At 47.1% G+C, this 26,081-nt stretch overlaps 1 protein-coding gene across 3 annotated transcripts in view; it reads right to left on the bottom strand.

Moving 5' to 3' along the window:
- The window catches only part of THOC6 (THO complex subunit 6), a 214,823-nt gene that overhangs the window by 94,918 nt on the left and 93,824 nt on the right, over positions 1–26,081 (bottom strand). For all 3 annotated transcript variants that reach the window (XM_069651700.1, XM_069651702.1, XM_069651701.1), the window contains exon 5: positions 21,029–21,066. In XM_069651700.1, coding sequence (XP_069507801.1) covers positions 21,029–21,066 — 38 coding nt within the window. The remainder of the gene's footprint in view (positions 1–21,028; positions 21,067–26,081) is intronic.

Raw genomic sequence — 26,081 nt, 5'->3', positions numbered from 1 at the left:
AGAACAAAGGCGATGCGTTGAGGGGTTAAATTGCCGGGGTAAAATCAGGTGAGTTAGTGATGAAGGCGACCCCTCTAAATGTCTTTATAATTCCCCAGTAATGTCTTTTGTCCTTTCCCCATAGGGGCCGGGGTGCGGTACCTGCCAGAGATGTGGAATGGTTCACCAAGAATAGCCGGTAAGTAATATGGCTGAAAATCCGGCTTTCCTCTTGTGTTCCCTTGCTCACCTTTTGTCTCTTCTTCTCTCCCTTAGGTGCGGTGCAGAGATGTGGCGACCGGCACTGAGAGCCGCGATGGAGCCAGGCGGCATCTCGGGAACAGGTGAGTGAAGCACGGCGCTGCAGCGAGCAACGCAGTGCTTTTAAATGGAAGTCTTCCTTCAGGAATGCTGGCGTGAAGATTCTGGATGCAGGTAAGAAGGTTGAAATAGTTCTTGGTTTTCACCTTTCTCTTCTCTTATTCCCTTACAGGTGTTCCAGGTTCGAGGCGGGCGTGGCTGGAGCCCAGGTGCAGGAGCAGACACGGTGAGCGTTCAGCTGCTGGGATGCAGAACAACGCGAAGCACGTGTGGCTGTCCGGGTGTGGCTTAAATAGCCTTGGAAGAAGTTCCAGGTGAGCATTCTTCCACAGCCCCAGCCAAGTAACAAAATAGTTCCTTCAGAAGAATAGTCCCTCCTAAGCCTCATTTGGCTTGGTTCTTCATGCAGCATGGTCTGCATCAAGTGAGTGTGCAGCATGGTCTGCTTCAGGTAAGTGCACCAAACACTTCCCCTTATGAGCCTGGCGCCTATGGCGCCAGGACTGATGTCCAACATGAGCCTGGCGCCAACGGCGCCAGGACAGAGTCCAAAGAGCCCCTATAAAGGTCCGCTGGGCTTTTACCCGGGGGCGTGATGCCTGCTCCCAGAGGTGCTGGGACTGGCCTGGTGCTCCGGGGGTAGGCATCATGACAGAACTACACAGGTTGGTAGTGTGGTAGAGCAGCCAGGCTTTACTCAAGAGGGATATACGGGAGTAGTAGAATGGTTACACAAAGATTCACAGTGCCAAGTATTCAAACAAACACTTAAACTCAAGGTTTCTTGATAAAACAATTATTTACCTGTCATTTATGTAAGCCTTCTTTTGAAGGGAGCAATATTATAGCAACACACAAATACATACTCTTAGTTCCTAAATCAGCAAGCACCCATTGGGGATGCCACACAGACACTTCCTACACCCTCAGGCGACATCAATTGTTAGCACACTGTGGACATTAATATGGGGGGGGGGGGAGGAGGACCAATGTAGGGCCACAAGCTGTTAGGCTTGTGAAGAGTAGAAAGAAATCTACAACAAGTAGTAAGTTCTCTTAAGACTTTACAGTACCTTTGGTTAGAAGAAAAGCAGCAGATGACTTCTTTTCCTGTGCAGCTCTGCAGATCCTGGTGTTCATGGGCCTCAGTCGTGGGGACAAGAGGGAGGACTTCTGGGGACTCCTGCACTGCAATGGGACGGTTACCGACAGCAACCAGCAATCTTCAAACTAGTGGCAATTCAGTGTTTCAGTTCCTTGCGTCTACCGCAAATAGCAGCACCGCGGTTCCTGGATGTCAAGACAGACTTTCCTTGCATCTGGGGTCCAGCACTCTGTTGAGGTGGCTCAGGGTCGGGCATTCCTGCTTCCTGGGAGTCCGGAGGATCTTCTTGGAGCTCTTGGCCAGCTTAAAAGCAACGCACATAAACTGGTGTTACTCTCCCTGGCTCTTCGGTTCCAGCAGCAACTGCAGTGGATGTGCAACCAGCTTCGAGAAGGATGTCCAGGTGGCTTACTTTGGAGTCGATTGGTCCCACCAACTCAAAGAGAGAAGTCGTCCTTGCAGGGGCTTCTCTGTCGATACGAATTTGGAGTTTCAGCACAGCAGCAGGGCTTCACCGGGCAAACTAACGGTCGAGAAGTTGCAGCGGGCGTCCTCTTCAAGTTCTTCTTCGATTCCTTCATCCAGTGGTCGACTCTGCCTTCCAAGCCAGAAAGCCTTGCCTTTTATGCAGGTTTCTCCCATTCAATCCAGCCTAGCTGTTGATCACACAGCAGGGTGGCTGTCCTCCAAGAACAGCCAGGCAGTCAATCGCGCCTTGAAACACTAGTGTATAGGCGCGTTATAAATGCCATATCATAATCACCTTGGGGTGCATTCCTGTAACCAAGGGGATTAAGCACAGGGAGTTTCAGGCACGTCCCTCACTTACTGCCCCTGCCAGACACTGGAGCCAGAGGCGGGCTTCACTCGTGAATCCTGCCAAAAGCAAAACAAACAAAGGGACCAAACCTGGTTTGGCACGCAGACTAAATCTCAAGAAAGACCTTTCCATCAAGAAATGGCAAAAAAAAAAAGACGACCATGGCCATTTTGACAAAATGGGCACCCATCGGTGCCTTACTGCAGCTGCGAACATAGCCCGTGGTAAAAACACACAATGGTAGTAGAAAATAAACCACTGCCACCAGCCATTAATTGTAGAAAGGGTAACATAAAAATATTACATGAGAAACTAGACAAAAGGGGATACTAAGTAACCCCTCCAGGACGCTATGGTAAGATAGTGTGTGCTGGGTCTAAAAAGATACAAATATAAGTAAACTCAATTTCACTTCACTGCTCTTGGAAACAAAAAGTTATCCAAGGGAAGGTAAGACTTCCCTGTGCCACTGCACTGAAGGTGATGTGTGCCACAGTGTAAAAAGAGTAGAGTTTGTCAGACTCCAGAACCAAAACACAGAGTCCAAATCACAGAAAAGAATACATGAGAGTGGGAATAATGTCTCCCTCTCTCCAGATTAGGACTTTTAATTTCTAGAGTCCAGCAAAGGTTCTGGGGGTCTGTAAGGTAGAGGGGAATTAGCACATTTCTGAGAATTCTCCCTAAAAGACAGCATTTCATCGACCTACCACCCGCCCCCAATCTGAAAAGAACAAAGAATTGTAAACTTGTAGCCTCAAAATCAGAACAAAAGGTGGCCGACTTATCCTACAGCTATCGAACTAAGGATAGCTAAATTTGCAATATGCCAACAGCCCCAAAGAATTGCGAGCATAGACCCAATGGCATAGTTGGATACCAGCTCAGGGCTTGAAATTAAAAGGATGTGAATAGGCGCTTCAAGCAGGACGCAGGTTTCGGGAATCTCCCAGTAGGCAAGAGCTCCCTGAGGAGAACCAGGAGCTAGTACTTAGTACCCCACAAATCTAACTTCCACGTGAGATGCAAACCTTCCACCATATATGATCCATAATGCTTTGTGTCCTTGGTTCTCTTTCATGCACATTCCCAAACACATGTATCTAATATCACATAGGCGTTTCTATAGGGCTAGCTGGCCTGGAGAGTCACAAGTAGCTCCTGGTTGTTGGTGGCTCTCCTAGGATACAAAACAGGAGCTAAATAGTTCCCAGCTATTTTTAACCCCGTCATCTACCCTTTAGATAGGATAGCCCTTGCTATTGTGCTTGCATAAATGCTTCTATCTTTTGGCGCATCTCCCCATCGTATCTGAAAAATACAGGTGCTGTGACTAACAACTGTGAACTTCCTGGGATTGGAAATTCACTTTGCTACTTTAAGGACATAAAATGTATTACGTCTGTATAAGTGTTTACTCAAAAACGTACAGCTGGTATTGTTAGGTAAGAATTGATGCAGTCACACTGAGACTACACAACACTTACCTGCTTGCTATTAGGTAACCAACCTTTTGGTATAGATCTGTAATACACAAGTTGGTATTGTGACTGAGCAGCCAGGCTCAGTCACAGGAGGGGTAAATGTGAGCTGTACGAATGAAATTTGTAAATACAAGTAGCCAAGTAACACTTACACTTAAGGTTTCTGTTATAAATAGTTATTTATTTAACATTAATTTTTAAATAAGCATTCTTTAAAAAGGCAATTCATTCAACACTGCAAATATACTTTACAATTACTTTTCAGGATCAGACTAAGTTAGTGGATCTTCTTTGGATATGCTTCTTACACAATTCCTACACCCTGAGGTGACTTCATTCACAAGGACATTAATGGCATTTATATATCACACCAGTTACTTTACAGAGCCTGAGGTTGCAGAAACGAAAAGGTTTAAGGAAGGAAAAAGGTTAAACAGGTTCTCGGTATATGTGAAGACAACTAAATCTTCCAATGAAATCTAGACAAGCCTTTCCCAGCAATAACAGTTTAAAACAGGTTACCACCTATGAGAGACAAACAATATCAAAGTCAATGGACTAGACGAGTCTTCAGGGAGCCAGGACAGCAACAGTCAATTGGAACATAGTCTATGGAGCTGAGGCACTTCTTAGATCAGAAACAGTCTTGCACAAAGTTAGAGAGTTTGGAGAAAATCACTTGTAGGGTCACAAGCTGTTAAGCCTGTGAAAAGAGAGTTGGAATCAACTCTAAAAAGGTAAGCCACTGCAATTCCCAACTGAGAAAAGCACTGCAAAAAGACAATGAGGTAAGTACCCAAGTCTAAACAGTACCTCTGGTTTGAAGAAGAGTGGTACAGCTGGATTCTGTCCTGCACAGCAGTGCAGACCCTGTGTTCCTGACCCTCAGTCGTGAGGACAAGAGGGAGGACGTAGGGAGGGCTCCTGCAGCAGTACTTGGGAAGTCGTCGGTAACTACGGGCTCTTTTCAGTTCAGCAGGACTTTGTGGTTTCAGCGCTTAGCAAACAGCACCGTCGCGGATCTCGGATAACGGTTGGGCTTCCTTCACTCCTTGGGTCCTGCACTCTGGTGAGAGGACTCTAGCTCTGGTTGTCCTGCTTCTGGAGAGTCCTAGAAGACTCCTGGAGCTTCTAGCAGGATTTCAAGATGTTCCACTCGACTACAGATTACTCGACCCCTGGCACTCGGTTCTTGCATCAGCAAAGAAGTATAGCCAGTCAGGGAAGATGGTCCAGTGGAGTTCGTCTCAGGGTTAGTTGGTCCCACTAACCCAAGGGAAGAAGTTGTCCCTTCCGGAGCTTCTCTGTCGAATTGAAAAAGGAGTTTGAGCACAGCAGCAGGGCTTCACCAGGCAATTTAAATGTCCAGGAGGATGCAGCAAGCTTTGTTCACAGTTTCTTCGTTGGGTGTTTCTCTCCCAGTGGTCGAGATTGCCTCTAATCCCAAAACCCTCACCTTTTAAGCAGGTTTCCCCCATTCATGCACAGCCTAGGCTGTCAATCACAAAACAGGGGGCAGACGGGCAAACAGCCAGCCAATCAGGACTGGTTGCATCCAGGCATTTCTAGAGATAAAAGGACAGGGGAGTTTCAGGACCCTCCCCCACATCCTGTACTACCAGACACACTGGAGGCAGAGGCGGGCGTCAGGGCTGAAGACCGCCAATGGCAAGACAAACAAAGGGCTTGAATCTGTTTCAACACACAGGAAAACCCAAGAAAGACCTCACAAACAGAAAATGGCAAAAAAAGAAGACCGAGGCCATTTTGACACAATGGTTACCCATGGGTGCTGTACTGCAGCTGGTAGGAAAAATTAAACCACTGCCACCAGCCATTTAGAGTAGTGAGGGTAACAAAAATTTTACATGAGAATGTAGGAAAAAGGGGCTACTAAGTAACCCCCCAGCACTCCACATGGGATGGTGTGCGCTGGACCTACAAAGAGAAACAGTCAATTTCACTTTACTATTCTTGTGAACAGTAGTTTGCACAAGAACATTTATTTAAAACTTGTGACAAATCGTATAGGATTTCTCTGTGACACTGCACTGAAGGTGCTGTGCGTCACCATACAAAAAGTAAATGCCTATGGAGTTTGTCAGACTCAGTACAGTGAACAGTAGAAACACAAAATCCAAATCAGGTCAAAACACGAGAGTGAGAAAAAGGTCGCTCACTCCTGGTTAAAAATAAAAAAGTTCTAAGTCCAGCAAAAGAGCTGGGGGTCTCCAAGGTTGAAGGGAATTGGCACAGAAATGCCAATTCTCAGATTCCAAGATGGCGGCCGCAGTGAGGAGACATTCGTAGAGGTCTCTCCCGCCAGGCCGCGATAATAAAGCACCCCAGTGAAGCATTGGGAGCGCAGCAGTTGACCTTTCTGGCCCTACGGTTCCAGGAAGTTAAAGTGGTGGCACCGGGATCGTGAGTGGAGGCTCAGGAGGGGCAGTGCACTCGGTCCAATAGTGCGCTCCCCAAGGAAGAGCTGCGCCATATTTTGTTTCGGCGCAAATCCGCCCAGTAGAGGCCACCACCGGACCTGGAGAGCGCATCGGGGCTGGAGGAGCCCAAGCAGAGGCAGTGGGCAGAAGCTGGTAGCCGGTCCGTTAGTGTGATCCCCAAGGAAGAGCCGCGCCAGCTCTAGTTTCGGCGCAAATCTGCCTGGGAGAGGCCACCGTCGGACCCGGAGAGCGCAGCGGGGCTGCAGGAGCCTGTACGGAGGCAGTGGGCAGAAGCGCCTGCAAAGGAGAAGCTCGGACCCGGCCACGCGGGATGACAGCACCACCCGGGAGAGCCCAGCGGAAGCCAGGCAGCCCGTCAGTGGAGAGAGGTCAGGCCCCCCCACCCCAAAATCGCGAATGTGCAGACCGGCAGAAGAGGAGAGTCGCGGCACCCCCTCCCCCCCAGGGAGACATGGAGGTGGTCCCGTGAAGCCGGAAGGAGACGCCCGTGGGGGCGAACAGGCAGGCGTCTGAGGGGTGTCCTCATCGTTCCCCTGTTATCTCCTATCAAGCAGCGGGGAGCTACCTGGACAGGACGCGGAGCTGGTGAGGGGATCCCACCCTCAAAGAATCTGCTGGGGGGAAAAGTCATCGAGCACCCACCGCCGCTCCAAGGTAAACCTCAGGTCTTCAAGGCCCGGACAGGGGAAGCGCGGCAAGACACCAACGGCTGGGTCTGGCGCTGCAGACGGCAGGGAAGTGGAGCGCGCTGAGGCCCCTAATAGTGGCGAGGGAATAGGGGCATCCCTTTCGCCCCATGGACATTGCCCACTAGTTTTTCAGCGCAGGTCGGGTAAGGGGCAGAGGCCCCAGAAGTGCGCTTTCTGCACGGGAGGTGCAGTCTAGAAGCCTCACAGTTCTAATGCGGGGGCTTTTGTGCCGGGGCGGCAGAGGAGGCCCTGCAAAGGGGCGAACCATTGGCGGGTGGTGGAGACACAGGACCAGCAGGGCTACTCTTGGTCCCCCCCTGGTGGTGAAATATGGCAGTGTGCTACAGGCTGGACTTAAGCGTGAAATCGCCCGGCGAGCAGAGGCCCCTGGAGGGGGCGTGAGTTGGGGGGGCAACTCCACGAAAAGTAGGCGCCAGCAGGAGTGAGGCATTGCTCAGTGGTGGTTGGAGGTTTGCAGTCGGAGCCCCAATGTCCAAGACCAAAAGGAAGGGGGGTCCATCTGAGCCACAAACGTAGTCTTCCAAACAGGATGCAAATTTGGTCCAGAAGTGGTCGGCCGACAACGCTAGCAGCACACAAGGGATAATACAGGCGGACATAATACAGGCGGACGCACCCGAGGCACATAGCAGACCCCCCCCCCCCGCAGGGAACGCAAATATCGAAGGAGGACATGCAGGTGTGGTTCAAGGACCTACAAGACAAATTCATGTCCACGGTACAAGATATGTTTGCTAATATGAGAGAGGATATGAAGCGGGCAGTCCAGGAGCAACGGCTGGATGTCTCAAAGCTTGAAGAGTGGACTGATACACTAGAAAGGATAGTGCAAAATGTGGAAGACGAAGCACTGCAATATAGCGAAACGCAGGAACAGCTGGTGCGGCTAACACAGAATTTAGAACGCCAATGCGAGGACCTAGAAAATCGGTCCCGCAGGTCGAATAACCGCATAAAGAAATATGGCGAGGCGGTGGAAGAAAATGCGGTGCAAGAAGTTTTTAGAGACATTTTGGCAGTGGAGGATGCTGAAGACGTCAAAATGGACAGGATCCACCGGGTGGGCCCCATAAAGGATGGGTAAGCCGGGTGAGTGCCCCAGAGATGTGTTGGTGGTGATGTCCTCGTATCCCCAGAAAGAGGAGATTCTGAGGAAAGCCAGGGGGATGGACCATAAAGATGAATGGGGTGGAAATTCACTTGTACCAAGACCTGGCTCTGGTGACTCTTCAGAAGAGGAGGGTGATGGCCCCGGTGGTCAGGGAACTGGTGATGAAGAAGATCCGGTATAAATGGACCTTCCCTTTTTGGACTGTTATTCTCCTGGGAGGGAAAGCAGAGAAGGCTAACGTCTTGCAATGAGGGGCTACAGGTAATGGGCATCCAGGAGGAGGATGGAGCTGAAAAGCGCCAGCGGCCCAGGGAGGAATCTCGCAGGAAGCCATGGGAGTGGAAAGAGGCGCACCGCGAGAGGAAGCAGTCAGGGGGAGGAAAGCATTGACGGCAGCAGGCGCAGGACTAACAAGTGGCTCGAGGCCCTTGTGGGGAGGGTGAATATATAGCCCTGGAAAGGATGGATGACATAAGTGTTCAATGGACACAAGGAATCGCGGCCCGAAGAGGTGTTCTCCACCGGAATCACTAGAGGAAGAAGGTAATGCAGGGTTTAGGACTCCCCGTTCAGTTCTCCCCCCCCCCCCTGAGTTTGCTGAGGGACAGGTGCGACGGGCTGTGCGCCCTAGCAATCATAGGTCCCTGGGCCCTCCTCGGGACAGTTGTTAGTTTGTTGGGGTGGAGTTCAAGTTCAGGGGGGAGGGGGATAGGTGGTAACGGGGGGTGAGGGGATCCAGAGGGCAGACTGTCCAAAGGGGGATTTAGCACTTACGGGGGACATCGATTATAGGGAAGCTGAGAATCTTAACGTATAATGTGCAAGGCCCAAATGCCCCAGTAAAGAGGAAGAAAGTAGAAGTGGTTCTGAGAAGGGAGAGAGGGGACATCTTGATGTTACAAGAAACGCGTATCAGACTCCAGGATAAAGCAAGGCTGCGCCTAAGGGGTTACAAGTGGATAGTGCAATCCAACGCATCAGACAAAAAAGTTGGGACCGTGATTGCATTTCACAATGGGTTGAATTTACAGCTACACAATACAAAATAGGGCGCTATGTATTTGCCAATGTCTCAACAGAAGGGTTGAATCTCACTTTAGCCTTGGTATATGCTCCAAATACGGGGGCAAGATGGCTTTATGAGGGAGATTGTGGGGAAGCTGGAGGAATTTGCAAAAGGGGAGATAATCCTGGATGGTGATCTGTACCTGGCGCGGAACCCCGCAGTGCATAGGAGTTCAGGGGGCCACCAAGGACCAGGAGCTCCCTCAAAACACCTTTGCCAAAAGATTAGTCACCTAGCACTATGCGATGTGTGGTGGGAAATGCCAGCAGAGGGGATACTCGTACTTCTCCCATGTATACAATTTAATGTCAAGGATTAATTACTTTTGGGTAACAGTGGGGTTATTGGGGGGTCCAAGGGATGGATGTAGGCTCCATATCTTTATCCGATCACGCTCCTCTATGGGTGGAAGTAAAAACTTCGGTGAGGAATTCGGGGCTCTGGAGAAGGAGGCTCCCTCAGGAAATACTCCAGACCCCGAGTTAGGAAACTCAATCAAAGAAAACATTGAAGAGTATTGGACCCTCAACGACACAGGTGACATACAGTGTGGGAGGCCTTTAAGGCAGTCATGAGGGGGCATTTGATTGCCCTGAAGGCATCCAAAGACAGGCAGCGGTATGCGTGGGAGAAGGAGCTGGAAATGAAGATGGCGGACATCCGAGGGGAACTCACATGGAATCCCACATCCCTCCTGAAAAAAAACGTTACGGCACGTGCAGGGCTAACTAGATGTGCTAGGCACAAAAAAGGCAGAGTGGATTCTTCTCCATCTCAGACACTGGTACTACATGAAGGCCAACAAAGCCAATAAGTACCTAGCAAAGCAGATGAGGGCCAAGCAGCAGGAACTCTCGATTAAGAAGCTACAGAACGCACAGGGGGAGACTAACCCCTACGGGAGACATGGGGGAGGTCCTTAGGGACTATTACCAGGAGTTGTACGCCTCGGGCACTCCAGTTAGCTCAGACCAGGATTCCTACTTAAAAGCATTAAATATAACTCGATTAACAGATAGAGAGGGAATCCCTGGAAGGGGAAATAAGGGAAGACGAGGTACCTCGTAAGGGAAGACGAGGTACAAAAATATTTGCAGCAAGATTGTCCCCGTTTCTTCCTTAACTGATTAAGGATCAGTCAGGCTACATCCCAGGCCGTCAAACCCATGATAATATTAGGCGAATAATTCACTTAGTAGAGAGGATAGGGATCAAGCAAACTCCGGCAGCAATACTCGCTCAAGACGGCGAAAAAGCTTTTGACCGGGTAGAACGGTCCATGCTGTTTCGAACCCTAAGGAGCATGGGATTTGGGGAGCAATTTTTGAAAATGATTAAGGCCAACTATAACACCCCCTCCATTAGAATAGCTCTGAATGGGTAAGTCACTGGTAGGGTGGAGTTATCGAGGGGCACCAAACAGAGATGCCCGCTATCGCCTCTTCTATATGCGGTCTTCCTTGAGCCACTGTTGATAAGAACCAGAGAGCTACCCTCGATCGCAGGGATAGAAATGGCTGGTACGCAGCATAGGGTGGTGGCGTATGCGGACGATATGCTAGTATCGGCTCAAATCCGGCTCAAACCCTTCCAGAAGTAATTCAGGAACTTGAGAAATTTGAGGCGCTCTCAGAGCTGAAGATAAACAGAAACAAGTCGGAATTATTAATCCTGGCAGGGGGTAGTGGGGAGATCAAGCAGGTGGCAACCTCTTTAAACCTGAAGGTAGCGGGCATTGGGATAAAGTATTTAGGTGTTACCCTTACGGGCAGGATAAATGGCCTCTATGGGGAAAACTACCCAGAACTCCTGGTGAAAGTTAAGAGGGATCTGGAACCCTGGAACCCGTTGGCGATCTCCTGGTGGGGATGCATAGCATCAGTTAAGATGACCGTCCTTCCAAAGCTGCTATATTATTTTCAGGCCAGTCCGATTAGAGTCCCCAATTCCTTTTTCAGAGCACTTGCAAAGACAATCTCCTTTTTTATCCGGAAAAAGAAACCCCGTAGGGTGGCTAGAGGAGTACTAACAGCACAAACCCAGGACGGGGGTGTGGCGCTCCCGCACCTCCGTAGGTAATACCAGGCGGCGCAACTGTTGCTTTTAAAGGAGTGGACGGGGGGGGGCAAACAATCTGGGCAGAGCAAGACAGAGCGGTGGCAAGATCCCCTTTGGTGGAGCTATTATGGAAAGGGAAACATTATAAACACCCTAACTTGCGTATCAGTAAAGTTTTGGGGCCACACTCAACGCGTGGGATGACCAAACGCGGAAGGGCACCTTTACAGGTGTGCTGAGCCCTTTTACACCTATGTTTGGGAACCCAGACTTTCCACCAGGAATGGAGAAAGGGGCGTTCAAGAAATGGGAGCTGGCAGGGTGGACAAAAATAGGAGAAATGATTCAGGACCAAGAGGTCAAGTCGTTTGAGGACTGCATCAGGCATTTAAAGCTTAAAGAATCAGATAGATACAAGTACGAGCAGCTCCGACACTGGTTGGCGGCACCTGCTATCAAACAGGGAGCCTCGAGGGATTTTTCCACCTTCGAAAAGTTGACCTTGACCAATTCTGGGGTCGAAGAAGCTGGTGTCGGCTCTGTATAAATTTATAAATGTGCAGACGGAGGATGTCAGATGGAGCTATATGTTAAAATGGGAAGGGACATTGGGGGAACCCATCAATAAACCACAGTGGAAGGAGCTCTGGGGGAGTATTCCTAAACTGACCTGATCAATCCAAAACGAGGGAAATGTGGGTTAAGATCGTTACGCAATGGCACTACACTCCGGAGCGGTTAAATATGGTGTACCCACACTCGTCCAAACTATGCTGGAGGGATTGCGGGGGGGAGGGCAGTTGGAGGCATATTTGGTGGGACTGTAAAGGGATTCAGGATTTTTGGACTGAAGTGAAGTCCCAAATGCAGGGGATGTTTCCTAACGTGGCCCAATTGAGTGAGAATGTCTGGCTGTGCAGGATAAAAGACCAAATAGCTGGGGAATGCACAAAGGCACAATGGAGGAGTTTTATGGGCCTGGTTATCGCGGCATGGGCAGCTGTAGCCCAGAATTTGCAGCAACGAGACCCTCCGCTAGTGTTTAGCTGGCTTCAGAAGGTGTGGACACTTGTCTCAATGGAAAAATTAACTCATACTTTGCAAGGCTCAAATGGATCCTTCTCGAAAGAATGGGGGGTGGTGCGGATTATCTCCAGTCGGACTTTATGGTGCTATGGTGCCCACACAAAATCCGGATTCTGGATTTATTCGAAGCATGAGCAAACTCCACAAGAACTATGGGGAAGTCCTCCGGAGGGGGGCGGGGGAGGGGGGGAAGAGTTGGGGAAATGTTATGGTCTTTTTTTTGCTGTTCAGTAGGTGTAAACAATAAAAACATTTTTTTTTAAAAATGAGAATTCTCCCCAACAGGTATATGTATCAAAAAGGATAAAGAAAAAAGTGAGGGTTCCACTTATGTTGCTCGTTATAAAAAGAAATATTTACAAATGAAGCACTGCCACTCACTCAACCATCCCTGCATACCTCCAAGTCAGCAATAGTGGTAGTCCACAAGCAAAGCAGGTACTAAATGCTTCCTAAGTGAAAATGGCAGTGCCACCTAGCGGCAGTGGTGGTGTCCTTCTTGCCCTTCAGGTAAGGGAATTGTAACGATCTGATACAATTGTCTTGTATTAAAGTATTTCCTTCATGATTAGGAAACATTGTTGGGGAGTAAAGTGCAGCAATAACATATCATTCTAAAACTAAATATTGTGCAGAGGTGGAAATTCAAGGGAGCTGGCAGAGCTCTTTCTTTATTGTGGCAACAAAAATGTATTGCGTGTAGGCCGGTTTCTCCCTGAATTCAGACATTGTTTTTTGCTCCTGCAAAGGTTTAAAACCCATATCTCTAGAGATTTTCCTAAAGGGGTTTATTTCATTATTCAATCACAAAACACCCCATCTATCCATCCCTATATCGCAAATAAACACTTCATAGATTTGTTTTAGAAAAAAGATAAAAAATGTATTTGATTTCATTGGTTATAGAGTAAAGCCATCTCTAGAGCAGCTGAGTACTTTACAACAAGAGGGTGCCAGAATTCGGCTTGGCATTTTATACAGTAGCACAGTACTGTGGCGGGAGAGAGGTATTTTTATTTGTCCGGCAGATATTGTTGAAAGAGCTACATTTTTTGTGTTTTGCAGAAATGGAGGATGGTGGGGGCATTTCGAGCCTCTACCCAGATGCCGTTCCTGATGGTTTGAGCGTGCAGGAGAAGCACTGCTTTTGAGTCTTTTCTTTGCGGGCTAGCTTTAACTCCAACCTTTTAATACATTTGCTACGTGAGGTGCAAGAGCCTCCATAGGTGTGGAGCTTTCGCCACCAAATATACTGGTGTTGTGTTTGAGGCGGCTTTGTAGGCGATGTATGCAGGTTTTAATGTGATCCTGGAAGGGAGGGGGAGCAAGTGAAGTGAGTGAACTGTTGGAGAGATGCAGTTGAATTTGCAGGCATCGAGGCGTGCTGCAGCTTGATGGGCTGTTTTGAGCGGGGCCAGGTGTGCAGCTGAAAGCACAGTAAGGAGGGAATTTCCCCCCCAATCGATGCATGATATAACAAGGGATTAGACCACTATATGGAATTTTTTCGGGGGAATGAAGAATTTAATTTTCCAGAATATGTGATCTGTAGCCATGCGATTTGTGCCTTATTAGCTATGTGCTTTTGGAAGGAAAGGCTACTGTCAACAATGAAGCTCAGGGATTTGGCTGAGTTTGATAACTGAGAGGTGCATCCTTCATCCAGGCACAGGTCATCCAGCCATTGTTGTATGAGTTGTTGTTTGGTGGCGTGTCTGATGAGGACAAATCAGCATTGGAAGGGTTCAGTTTGAGTTAAGCTATTGACATCCATGTTTGGACAGTAGCCAGGTATTCGATGAGGCAAGCAATGTCCTGTGGGCCACTGAGCTTAAAAAAGGTATAGCAGAGTGTTATCAGCATACTGATGGATGGCAATGTTGGGGTTATTTAGGAGGGTTCCCAATGGTTCCAGGAGTAGATTGAAGATGATTGGGTAGAGAATGGAACCTTGAGAGATCCCACTTGTGACGGAGTCAGTTGGTTCAGAATGAGCCCATCTGCACGACCTGGTGCCTACTAGATGAGGAAGATGCACCCTAGAGAACACCATCATGTTGGCTAGGAGAGTGAGGAGTATTTGGTGATCAAATATGTAGAAGGCAGCTGAGAGGTCTAAGATGACTAGGAGACACGAGTCGCCAGTGTCGGTGATTCTAAGCACATCGTCCACCACTTGGATGGTTGCAGTCTCAGTGCTGCATTTGGGGCAGACGCCAGACTGGTAAACGCAGAGGTCAAGCTGGTTGATTTTGGGAAGTAGTTGGGTCACAAGTACTTTCTCGATGAGCTTTCTGATGAACGGGAGGCTTGTGATGGGTCTGTATTTGGCCCAGTCCTCTGGGTCAAGCAAGGGATTTCTGAGAAGGGGTCATAAGAGACCAGTCTTCAACATGTCTGGGAATGCACCTTCACAGAGGGAGACGCTTATGTGCTTGTTCTACATGAATTCATCCAACATGAGATGCATACATTTTAAGGGGCAAAATAATAAAGTATAGCTACTCAATCCTACAGTTTATACATTCAATAAAAAAAAAATACTAAAATCACAGTTCACAAAAACAATATTAAAACAGAAAATGAAAACACATTTCCCCATTAAAAACAAATTAAAAATGCAACAATCAAAAAAAAAAACAACACATGCAAGTAGATTTTTAATCTCCGAAATAAACAACAGCAAAGTTAGAGACAAAATAAAGATGATCTGTTTCAACACATTAGAGAAGGTCAGAAATACTGTTTTGCAAGACATTGCTTCTTTCTGCACATGTGGCTATTTGCGATGCAGTTCATTAAAGAACTTTGCAGTATTCTGGAAAAGTAAGATTAAGAAAGGAAGTTAAAAAAAAAAAATAGGGAAACATGCTTGTAACAGATTGCCACTTGTGAGGGCGTACCAGTCTGCACTTATTTTGACTCTTCCAACACTAAATGATGCTGCAGATTCTTCTGACAGTTAGCACCGCTAACCAGGCTCACTTAAATGAATGATCCATGTTGAAACATATGCCGCAAATATGTAACTCTGATATGCCAGTCTACTGACTCCTCTCACAGCTGCTGCCTTATTGTTTGGCAACATAGCAGTTGCAGAGTAATATGTGCGTTCCTGCAAACAGCCTGATGGAACCCAAAGTTCCAGCAGCAAGGGACTGCCTTTAACCGCGAGCAGCACGGATCCAGGTCGTCTTATGGCTAGTTGGTCCCACAAGCCAAAGGGAAGGAGTCGTCCTCAAGAGCTCCTCTGTCGATTTGAAAACTTAGACAGACAGCAGTGGTCTCTTCGCGTTTGCTGGAAGGGTCTGCAGGCGTCTCTGGTCGTCCTCTTTGGATCTTCTGTTCCAGCGGTCGACTTGAGTCCTGCCTCAAGAGCCTCACCCTTTTTCTTTTTTTCACACTCTCCTCTGCAACGTCTCTCTGCAGTTTAGAGAAAGGGGTGGGTTGCTGTCCAATCAGGACAGCCAGACCCACCCCCCACCCGACCCCCCCAGTAGGAACTGGCTCCTTTTAGACCCACCAGAAGGCCAAGGATAGCAGAGTGTCAGGATCCTCCATGCTTTCTGTCCTCGTAGACACACTAGAGCCTTGGAGGGCTTCACAAAGGGTTCCCACAGAAGACAAACCTCAATTCAGGACCTCTCCCCTCCCAGGATGGTAGAAGGACCAAGAAAGAACAGCTACACAAGAAATGGCGAAAAAAGGAAGACAACACCATCTTGGATCAAAGATGACCCTTCTCTGCATAGCTGCAGCTGTGAGTACAGCACGCGAGCAAAAATAGAACAAAAGTCAGAACACATCCACTGCCACCAGCCATACTTGCATGCTTGTTACTGTAACAGAAATGTTACAGGAGCAGAGAGAAAGGGGATACTAGGTAACCTGTCAGCACTCTACATAGGGTGGTGTGCGCTGATCTCTCATAAGTAAAAGGTAAGAAGGACAAAAAAAGTATCCTTCTAATCGTGAGAACAGTAGTTCTCAGGGGAAATAAAACAATATAAAAAGGAGAGCCCAAAGGGCTCCCAGCAACACTGCACATAGGGTGCTGTGTGCTGCAAAAGTAAAACACAGGTGACTTAAAGAGTATGGAAGAAAGCATGACTCTATAATAAATGTAAAAATACAAGAACAGGGTTCCCATGGTTAGAGAAAAAAAGAATGAATGAGGGTGGGGGGAGGGGAGGGACTCCCCTCATTCAGGAGAGCAAGAAAAGGGTCCAGCAACAAGTGCTGCAGGTCTCCCCAGGAGAGGGGATTAAGCATAAAATGGATAAATCTCCCCAATAGTAACTTCATAATGCCAGATTAGCTGAAATAGCAAGGTGTTTTAACCAATTCACTAATATTGTTGTACTTCAGGTCATGGCATGAATTTAAAGCATACTTACTGCATATTCCTGCAGAGCCATGGCGGTCAGTCCTAGAAATATGTACAACCGACACCGGAGAGAGCACATACTTCTATGATGTAGAAGTTGCCACTGCCCTAGAAACAATGCTTGACGCATAGAGTCAGAACTCAGTGCAGTGACAGACTAGGTAAACCTATAGCCTATAACAGATGGTGATAGCATGCACGCTAACACACACTTGCTCTTAATGACCCCCACAGATTGATACACTAGGAGATTCTGCGATAAAAGCTTCCACACTCCTCTCAAACCTCATGCTATTAGGCCTGAGATTAGGGGTAAACACACCCGATGTTCAACAACACAGGTAGACTTTATACATCTAACTTGGCACTGCCCTAAGATCAAAGGGCATAGGACGTTCACTGCGCAGGAGATTCAGGCAAATACAAATCCATCTAATTTATGTGACCAAATTTGTCCGCAAATATATGTGGGTGGTGGGTAAGGGTAATTAAGGTGGAAACGGGAAGTGCAGGGGTATTTCTCCCCACATGTATTTGCAGCCAAGTGGTTAAAAGAAAAAATAAACAATGTATTTGTATTCCAACAAATCTCCTCGATTAAATCACATAGAACCGATCAAAGCATACTGCGAATTAGTGATCAAACACAATCAATATTATAACAGGCGAGAGTTTACCATTAGATTTACAAATCCAGGTACTTTGCAAGTTAAAACATCAACTTGAGAGGTTGCAGATTCCTTGCGGGTTGCATGGATTGTGTGGTATTTCTAAAACATGGTATAGTGGACCCCACCGGCCTACAAGTTATGGTTGAGGGATCATCTTTCTGTGTGTAATATAGGCAAGGGGACATGCGCAATCGCGTTTCCATCAACCTCCCACCCAAAAGATATATGGATGGATTTTTAAGGTTTCTTAATTCGATTAAGCCAGAAAAACTCCCAAGCGGAAGAGACATAACATGGTAATGGTCACTGAATGCTGCTCCATATAAGGTTTGATTTACTGCACACAAGTGATTAATGCACCAAACTACTGACAAGGTTTCCTGCGCCTGGTGAAATCGAAATAGCAATGCTGACCACACGGGTTTGTGATTAATCCTACAGATCCCTCACTAACTCCCTGCCTAAAGTCTCCTCACAGGTGGCCAGGGAAAGCAGACGCTTACTGATCCTGACCTTGGGGTTTTGGTTCTACGGGAGGATCACACAGAAGAAGGAGCCCAGGGGGTGAGAGGAATCCGTGGGATGAGATTTGGTATTCATCATCCTTTATCGAGGATGATCCAGCCATGCCAAAGTCTGTAATGTCTTGTTGTAACAAACATCTGATAGAACAAGAGATAGCCATACAAATAAGGGTAAACCGCCTCATTTATTCCTGGACTTGGAAAGAAATTGAAATCCTTCTAAAGTTCGGGAAACCTATAAAACTAAGAACCTCCCTCACAACCCAGAGAGGTAGTGAAAAGAAAGTCAAGAATAACAACAGTACAATCAGGGTTCATGAGGACATTATCAGGAACAAATTGGAGGTTGAAAATAGAACAGGAGTACAAAAAACTAATGTTTCCTTTAGGAACTTCAAGTCCCAGAATTCCCCAAGTACTGGGACTAGGAAGAGGGCTGAAGATGCACAATGAGGCAGAATTGTTCAGACCGTTAGAGTTGATGACCCTCACCTAAGGGAGTCTGAGAAGCTTAAATGGCCACCTCAGGTGCAGGCCATGAAGAATGAGTTGACTCTGCTAGTGAAGAGCAGAGGAAGACCGAAGCAGAAAGCCTGTGGTGCTAGTTGGCAGCCCAAACAGAAGCTGGAGAAAGGAGAGGATACTGTGACCATTGCAGGGCAGATACCAGCTGTCAGTCCAGAGAGGGTCCATTTCCCCAGGAAACTGAAGTGCAGAGGTCGCGCAGCGGAAAGTGTGCAGAAGGAAGGCTTTCCCACTTGCAGCCCATTCTGCAGAGGCTCCGCAGCGGGAAGCATGCAGGAGGCTGTTACGGGTAGCTTGCGTGCACCAGGGGGCCCTCAGAGCATGTGGTGCTCTAAATGAAAGTGACGCGATCGAAGGCAGGCCTACCAAAGAGCTGCATCGTGAAGAGCCGGAGCAGAAGTCCTGCGGACAGCAACAGAAACAGAGGAGCACATCAAGACCGGTGAGTGACCCCAGAGCATTCTGTCCCTGTTCGCAGGCAGGAAGCAGGCATGAGAGAGGCACTTGAGTAGAAGCAGAACCGAGTGCAGGGCAGCACATGCGTGTGAATAAAAGTAACTCACATGCAGATTTTGAACATTATTTAAACAGAAGCAGTACTCGCAGGGGAGTAAAAGCGTTCCCTGGCTATTGGTGCATATTTAGCTGGGGAATGAACAAAAGCCAAACAACTAATCTTTTAGGGAGGGAAATCCTCGTCAGGGTAGGAATAGTGAGGCATTCATCCAACCTAATCTAATAAATTGGCATATGCTGAGAAACCTTTACGTGGTCTTCCTCACATTTCTGACCACTCACACTTTATTCTTGAGGATTATGTTATTCAACATGTCTTCCTCAACCCTCCCATGCATCATAGCAATATAATTTGGTTAAGAAACAAATTGGTGGCATAATGCCCATGCTGTGGAAATCTGTGTGCAATTTTTAGGTCACTAATTTGATTCCATGAATACCGTTTTTCTCATCTTTCAGAGATGGATAAAAAGAATACTGTTCAGGTGGTTAACTGCAACACAACATAAACTAGACTTCAATCTCCAGATAAGCGACTAAAGTTCGGCAGGTTGTAGAGCTGGTGGATGTACAAACTAATGCTTCCTAGGATGGTAAAATGAGTACCATGCAGGTGGATAATTGTAACGCCTGCTACTCCATTGCTATGCAGCAGGAAGACTGCAATCGCAAGCACTATTTGAACTTAAACAAGCCAGTGCATCATCTTTGGTTCTTATGGCCAACCTGCTTTCCACAGATGAATATTGGGGAAAATGGAGATAGAAAAATGCCTATACATTAACACCTGCAACTCCCGGCTCCCTCAAAACCATAGCATTTGTCATCTCTGGAACGGAGCCCATGCTGCTTTCTGCTTACCTGAATAGAGGCACTCTTGGTCATGGAGTCCCTCCTACGGTCAAAAGCCTGCCCTTTTCTTCATTCTCATAGTGTATCATTTGCCAAGCTCTGCCCACTGAGTCATACAAGACAATCGGTCATGTCGACAAAACAAAAACAAGTAAGTCAAAGTATGGAGGGCATGATCCGCATGTCACAAGTGTTCCACCTCAACCCCACCATCAAAGCATCTGCTCCAACCGGGGCCCAGAGCGCTTGAGCTCTCCGAAATACATTATACCCGTTACACAAGTCAACGACTGGGTACTGAAAATGTGGAATGCTCACAGCAGGACAAAGAGGGTGTGAGGGAGGCTGCAAGGCTTTTAGAGCAGGAAGCATGTGCATCCGAAATATGCAAACCCATCACTGTATTGACACTCCCACTCTGGCATCAGCAGTTTTAGGGTCAAAATTCAATGCGATTCATTCAATGGGTGCTTCGTTCGCTGGCTGAACCATCTATTGACATTAGCCGGAGAAAAAGGGGCCCCCTCTGCTAGAACCACTGACAGTACTGGCTTCTGAACGGCTGCAAGGGTATAGCAGAGGACATGCAAAGAGGCAGTAAGGGGAGTGTGATGTGCGAAAAGAAGAGGTGCTGCACTGGCCAGGAAGTAGCACTTGCACAGGTTTGCCCATCAGACGAGGGACAAATGTGGTGCTTGTGCACCTCCAAGTGGAGCCTGAGCCGTGCATACTGCACTTAACAAGGAACAGTGAGAATCTTCAGAATTCCTAACTGCTTCCCTTCCTTGTGTTCTCTGTGTAGAAATTGTGTTGGAGATAGGGTGACACAAAGCTAACGTATGTGCCAAAATCAAAAATGTATGTTTATAAATGTAACGAAATAAGGGACTTTGTGATATAACAGAACATACATTTGTTGACACTGGATAGGAGCAACCTTGGGAATTAGAAGACCTAAAACACTCTTAAGTGATTAACCTTAAGAGTCTGTCAAATGATTTATCAGGCAAGCACAAAGCCTCCCAAAAGAAGAGAGTTCCCTTTTCTACTTTAAAAGGCCAACTTGGAGATAGTAGAACTCAAGAAAGAAAATTACTGTGAGAGCTGACAGAAGTGGAAACAGATTATATAATGCATGTCAGTTACCTCAGTGAAGAGAGCTTCCCAATCACATCAACAGACTTAACACTACAACTCTCAGAATGCATTAACTAAAAACCCTGAACTGCAGACATGATATGTATATGACCAGCAGGCATTTGCACTGGACTGTCATGTTTGTTTTGCTGATTTCCCTTTACCATCACCCTCCTCAGTATGAGGGCTCCATATGACACCAGAACCTGCTCACCTCGTGTGAAGAATGCGACACCAGGCTTCTTTACATCCCTGAAAGAGAATACATAAGAAGGATCAGAAATGGAATGAAGCCGATATGTAGGGGCAAGTAAACACATTTGGATGTGACCATACAGTCAGTAACCCAAACCCGAGGTAGAAAAAAAGGCTGTCATAAGAGCGTCACATCATTCAAGTCTAGTGGAAAAAAGGAGCCCATATGCAATAAATGCAATTAGAGAACAATCTCCCTCTGTAAACCCATGAATGGGCAAAGAAGTGGTGACCCAAGAGGAAAGAGTACCCCTATCATCCGGAAAGGGTATAGGAATCAGTGACCAACACCATGCAAAGATCATTGTGTGGCATTAAGGGCACTAATGACATGAGGAGTGTCCTCAGTAACATGACAAAGAAAATAACCCCTGAACCTTGTAAGAACAAAGGGGACAGTGTCCATTATACAAATTATGTCATTGCTGCCTCCGAGGGAAGCTGCACAATGGATATGCTCCATGCTTAGACAGACCCAACTTCTTTTTTCTTTTTAACCTTTATTAATTTGTATCATTGCAAAGTACAACTGTGATGCATTAAATCCCTGTGCATTTTTCGATTACATGATTTGTGGTCACATATTTTACTTCCACACATGTGCATAAATTAGCTCTGGACCAATAACAATAAGCTTAGGTTTGCAAAGGTAGCTAACAAATAATTCATCTCACATGATTAAGTTCCATTAACAGTTCTAAACAAGTTTGAAGTATCTTTTATTGTATTTAATGAGCCCGGACCTAGCATCGGAGAGCTTTACAGAGGTATACAACAATACAGATGCATAACGGAGCACTTTTCAGATGTAACAAAACAGATATACAGCGGGGTGGGATAGAGGGGCAACGAGGATCTAGGATCCTGTGGTCTATGGTGTATGACTAGGTAGTCATTTCATTGTATACATTGAATGAACAAGTGGCTTGTCCATTGCCTGAACTGCCTGCTGCCAGAACCCCTGCTCGACCGCACAGAGCCCCCCACCGAGGCACCAACAAAGGTACTGTGCTTGTCCCACCCCTGAGCGCTCCCGACAACTTGTCCTGCTCACACTACCATAGATTCGCATATCACAATGTTCCCCATTGCTACTCTGACTAGAGTACTTGCCGGATCCTGCTAGCTAAAGTGGCTATCCTCTCTTGTTATCTTTCTCATCACTGCATGTATGAGACTTGCGCGTATGCCTCTAACTGCTATACTGTAATGCAATTGTAAGTATGTCTGCTCACATCACCCTTTTCAACTATTAAGCACCTGTACTTGAACTCTTGTGCTGCTTGAGAACATAGCTTCAAGACAGGCGGCATATGCATATATACAGATGTGGATTTGGCCATAACTACTGCATTGACTTGACACTAGCCATCTAACTCATTGTACTGCTTCTCATTCATGACCTCAAGAGCTCGCACACCATTGACTCCCACATACGCTATAACACCACCATGAGGACACCAAGGAGCTTCACCATACTCTGTGTACTGTTACTACCTCTGATTGCTGCACCTAGCAGCAATGTCACATATAGTATCTACCTGCCTTGCCATTTGATCATTGTATTTTGCACCTAGTTGCCCTGCCATTTGATTATCGCATTCTTCATCTATGTTGCATCTAGTAGCTACCTGCATTTCCATTTGATTGTCGCATTTAGCACCTAGCTGCCCTGTCACTTGATAGCTACATTCAGTATCTAGTTGCACTGCCATCTGATTGTGGTATTCAGCATCCATGCTGCACTCAGTCTATATCTGCCCTGCCATTTCATTGTCAACTCACCCACACCAAACAGAATGTATCTACCAAGCATCTACTCAGCACTACTGAGAGTAATTCTCCACCTCATCCACTCATCCAGCTATCAAAGCTTTACCTCTAGCTCTGCCTACATAGGCACTACTCCCCCATCCATTATGCCTTATGTCACACCCATTCTGCCCCACCTCTCCATGCCATGCAGACCTTCCGCTATAAATGCCAGAGTACGTGCCAGACTACCTAAACTATATGAGCCTCGTGCCAGGGACTCCATCCAGTCTAAACTGACTAACCGGACCCCACCTATGCACACCGGCACTCCCATGGATAGACCCAAGCATAGCCTAACTAATATTATGACCAAGCATAAGGTTCACAACACAGCCACCATACCTACCCACACTAAAACTATCGCCCCGCCCATAAGAGGCACTTTAATTAATGCACGATCTGTAGTAGCCCATGCCACAGATATAGCAGACCTCATTCTAGCAGAAGAACTAGACTTCCTAGCCATCACCGAGTCCTGGCTCCATGCAGCCGCTGGCCCAGCTCTCTCGCTAGCCATCCCCGACGACTATACTATCCTCCGTGCGGACAGAACAGAATCCAGAGGCGGAGGCCTCACCATAATTGCCATTGCCAAAACACACCTCAACATTAGACACCACAAACAACCTCCCATCATGCCAATCACTCACAGCTAAGCTGCCCACTGCCAATTCCCAAACTATCACCATTCACTTATTCTACAGACCTCCTGGACCCTTAGGTTCCCTCGAGGAAGACTTCACTACCATCCTTACCAACAACTTAAAAAATACCTTCCAGAGCCTCCTCTTAGGAGACTTTAACCTAGACCTCAAAAACCCCCAAAGAGCCCCCAGGCTACCCTCATTAACAATACCCTGTCATAATTAGGCTTTACACAAAGAGTGTCCACCCCTACCCACAACAAAGGGAGAACCCTTGACTGGGTAGCAGACTATAACTGTGTGGCCTCCATCACCGCCAACTCCCCTCAACCATGGTCCGACCACCATCTCTTCACCTTCACCCTTGAACCCTCAAGCCCCATCACCAATAACTTACTAGCCACAGCTATCCCTACGGGAATCAACAAAAACATCACCGTGGAGAAACTCATCCCCCTTCATTCTCCCGACTTTGAACCAACTCTCAGCTACCTCCAATCCTCACTACCTCGTAGAAGGTTACAACAAAATCATGCGCTTAGACTCTATTGCACCGCTAAAACTGAGAAAATGTAAGCCGAAAAAACACTTGACCACTTGGTTCTCTACCCACTTAAAAGCTCTCAGATTAGAGAAATGCAAAAAGGAACAAGCCTGGAGACAATCACCTACAGACAATAACAAGCTGATCCTCAATAAAATAGCCTCCACATACAAAAAAGAAATCATAATCGCTAAACAAGAATCATATAACCAGAGAATATCACAAGCCAAATCTATTACTAAAGAATTGTTTACCATCATCAAAGAGCTGGAAACACCTGTCCTAGTCCCAGACACATGTGTGAAAGACAAACAATGGTGCACTAGTGTCCAAAATGCCCTTTCCAACAAAGTCGTAGGCCTACAAATCAAAAACAACAACAAGAAAGAATCCCTAACTAACTCTACCAACTCCACTAACACTCCCCCACGCCCCACACCCCAGAACCCTATACCCAACCCACTCACCCGCTTCAGCTTCTCCAAAGTCTCTACGTTAAAAGTGGAAAAAATCATCCTCAGCCTTAAACCGTCAAATTGTCAGGGCGACCCCTGCCCTTCACAAATCATTAAAGATGCGGCAAGAGACCTCTCACCATTCATTACCAAACTCATTAACGCCGCCTCCCCTTCAGGCATCATCCCCAACAATCTCAAAGAGTCTTGGGTTCTCCCTCTACTCAAAAAACCCTCCCTAGATCCGTCTATACCCACTAACTACAGACCCATCACCACCGTCCCCTTCTTGCTCAAAATATTAGATAAGACAGCCTATCAACAAATACAAAAATACCTCGACCAAAACCATCTCCTGGGAATCCGGCAATCAGGCTTTAGACCCCAACATGGGACAAACTGCTCTCATCGATCTTAAGGCTCAAATCGACACTCAGAGATAATGGGAAAACTGCTTTACTGCTTCGTCTAGACCTCTCTGCAGCATTCGATCAAGTAGATCACAAAATTCTATGCAACCACTTGGACTCGGCTGCCCATTTCTCCCAAGAAGCCATCGGCTGGATTGAGTCGTTCCCGAGTAACAGATCTATGAGTGTCTTCTCCACTTCAGCCTCCGCTGACCCCTTCCCCATGAGGGGTCCCTCAGGGATCATGCGTCTCCCCACGCTGTACAACGTGTTCACAAAGCCCCTGTTTGATGATCTCGACGATCTGGGTATCACCTACACTGATTACGCCGATGATACCCAGATCCTCATTTCGTTGACGGGAGATTACAGTAAGGATTTGGCTTTGGTGAACAGGGTGTACCTCCTCATCCAGGCATGGATGGCCTCCCACAGTCTATGCCTGAATGATAAGACTGAACTCATTCATCCTCGGATCCACCCCAAACCTAAACAAACTGGATCCCAAATACACCAACTTCATTATAGATGGCAACTCTATCAAGGTAGCCAAGGAAGTGAAACCCCTAGGAATCTACCTAGATTATTCCCTCTCCTTCCACAAACAGGTTAGCTCCATGGCCTCTTCCACAGTCTACACATGTAAGCTAATAAGAGCAGCCAAACCTTTCCTATCCAACCAGAGCTGCATTACCCTAGCCAGAGCCCTTGTACTATCAAATCTGGACTATTGTAACGCCCTTTATGTAGGAGCCAACAAACAGGTTACTAATAAAATCCAGACTCTGCAAAACAATGCTCTCAGAGCAGCACTTCGCATCCCCAAGAGAGAACACATTTCCAACATCAGGACTACTGACAAAATCCTGCTCAAAGTAGCCTCCTTAACACACAAATGCCTTAACAATGCATCCCCTCACTACTTAGCCGACAGAATAAAAAGATACACCCCTAACAGGCCCACCAGAACCATCAATGCAAACCTGCTAACAGTTCCCAGGTTCAAACTAACCAAAACGGGCAGCAACAGCTTCCAGGTGAAAGCAGCCCAACACTGGAACTCCCTAGCACCTTCCTTAAGGACACCTCAAACCTACCCCCACTTTAGACGCAACTACATTCAGTGGAACTTACTTTGCCTTTG

Source organism: Ambystoma mexicanum, chromosome 3p, assembly GCF_040938575.1.
Source record: "Ambystoma mexicanum isolate Mex_15411 chromosome 3p, UKY_AmexF1_1, whole genome shotgun sequence".
Lineage (NCBI taxonomy): Eukaryota > Metazoa > Chordata > Amphibia > Caudata > Ambystomatidae > Ambystoma > Ambystoma mexicanum.
Note: the sequence above shows the minus strand (reverse complement) of the source record. Positions and strands in the feature narration are given on the sequence as shown.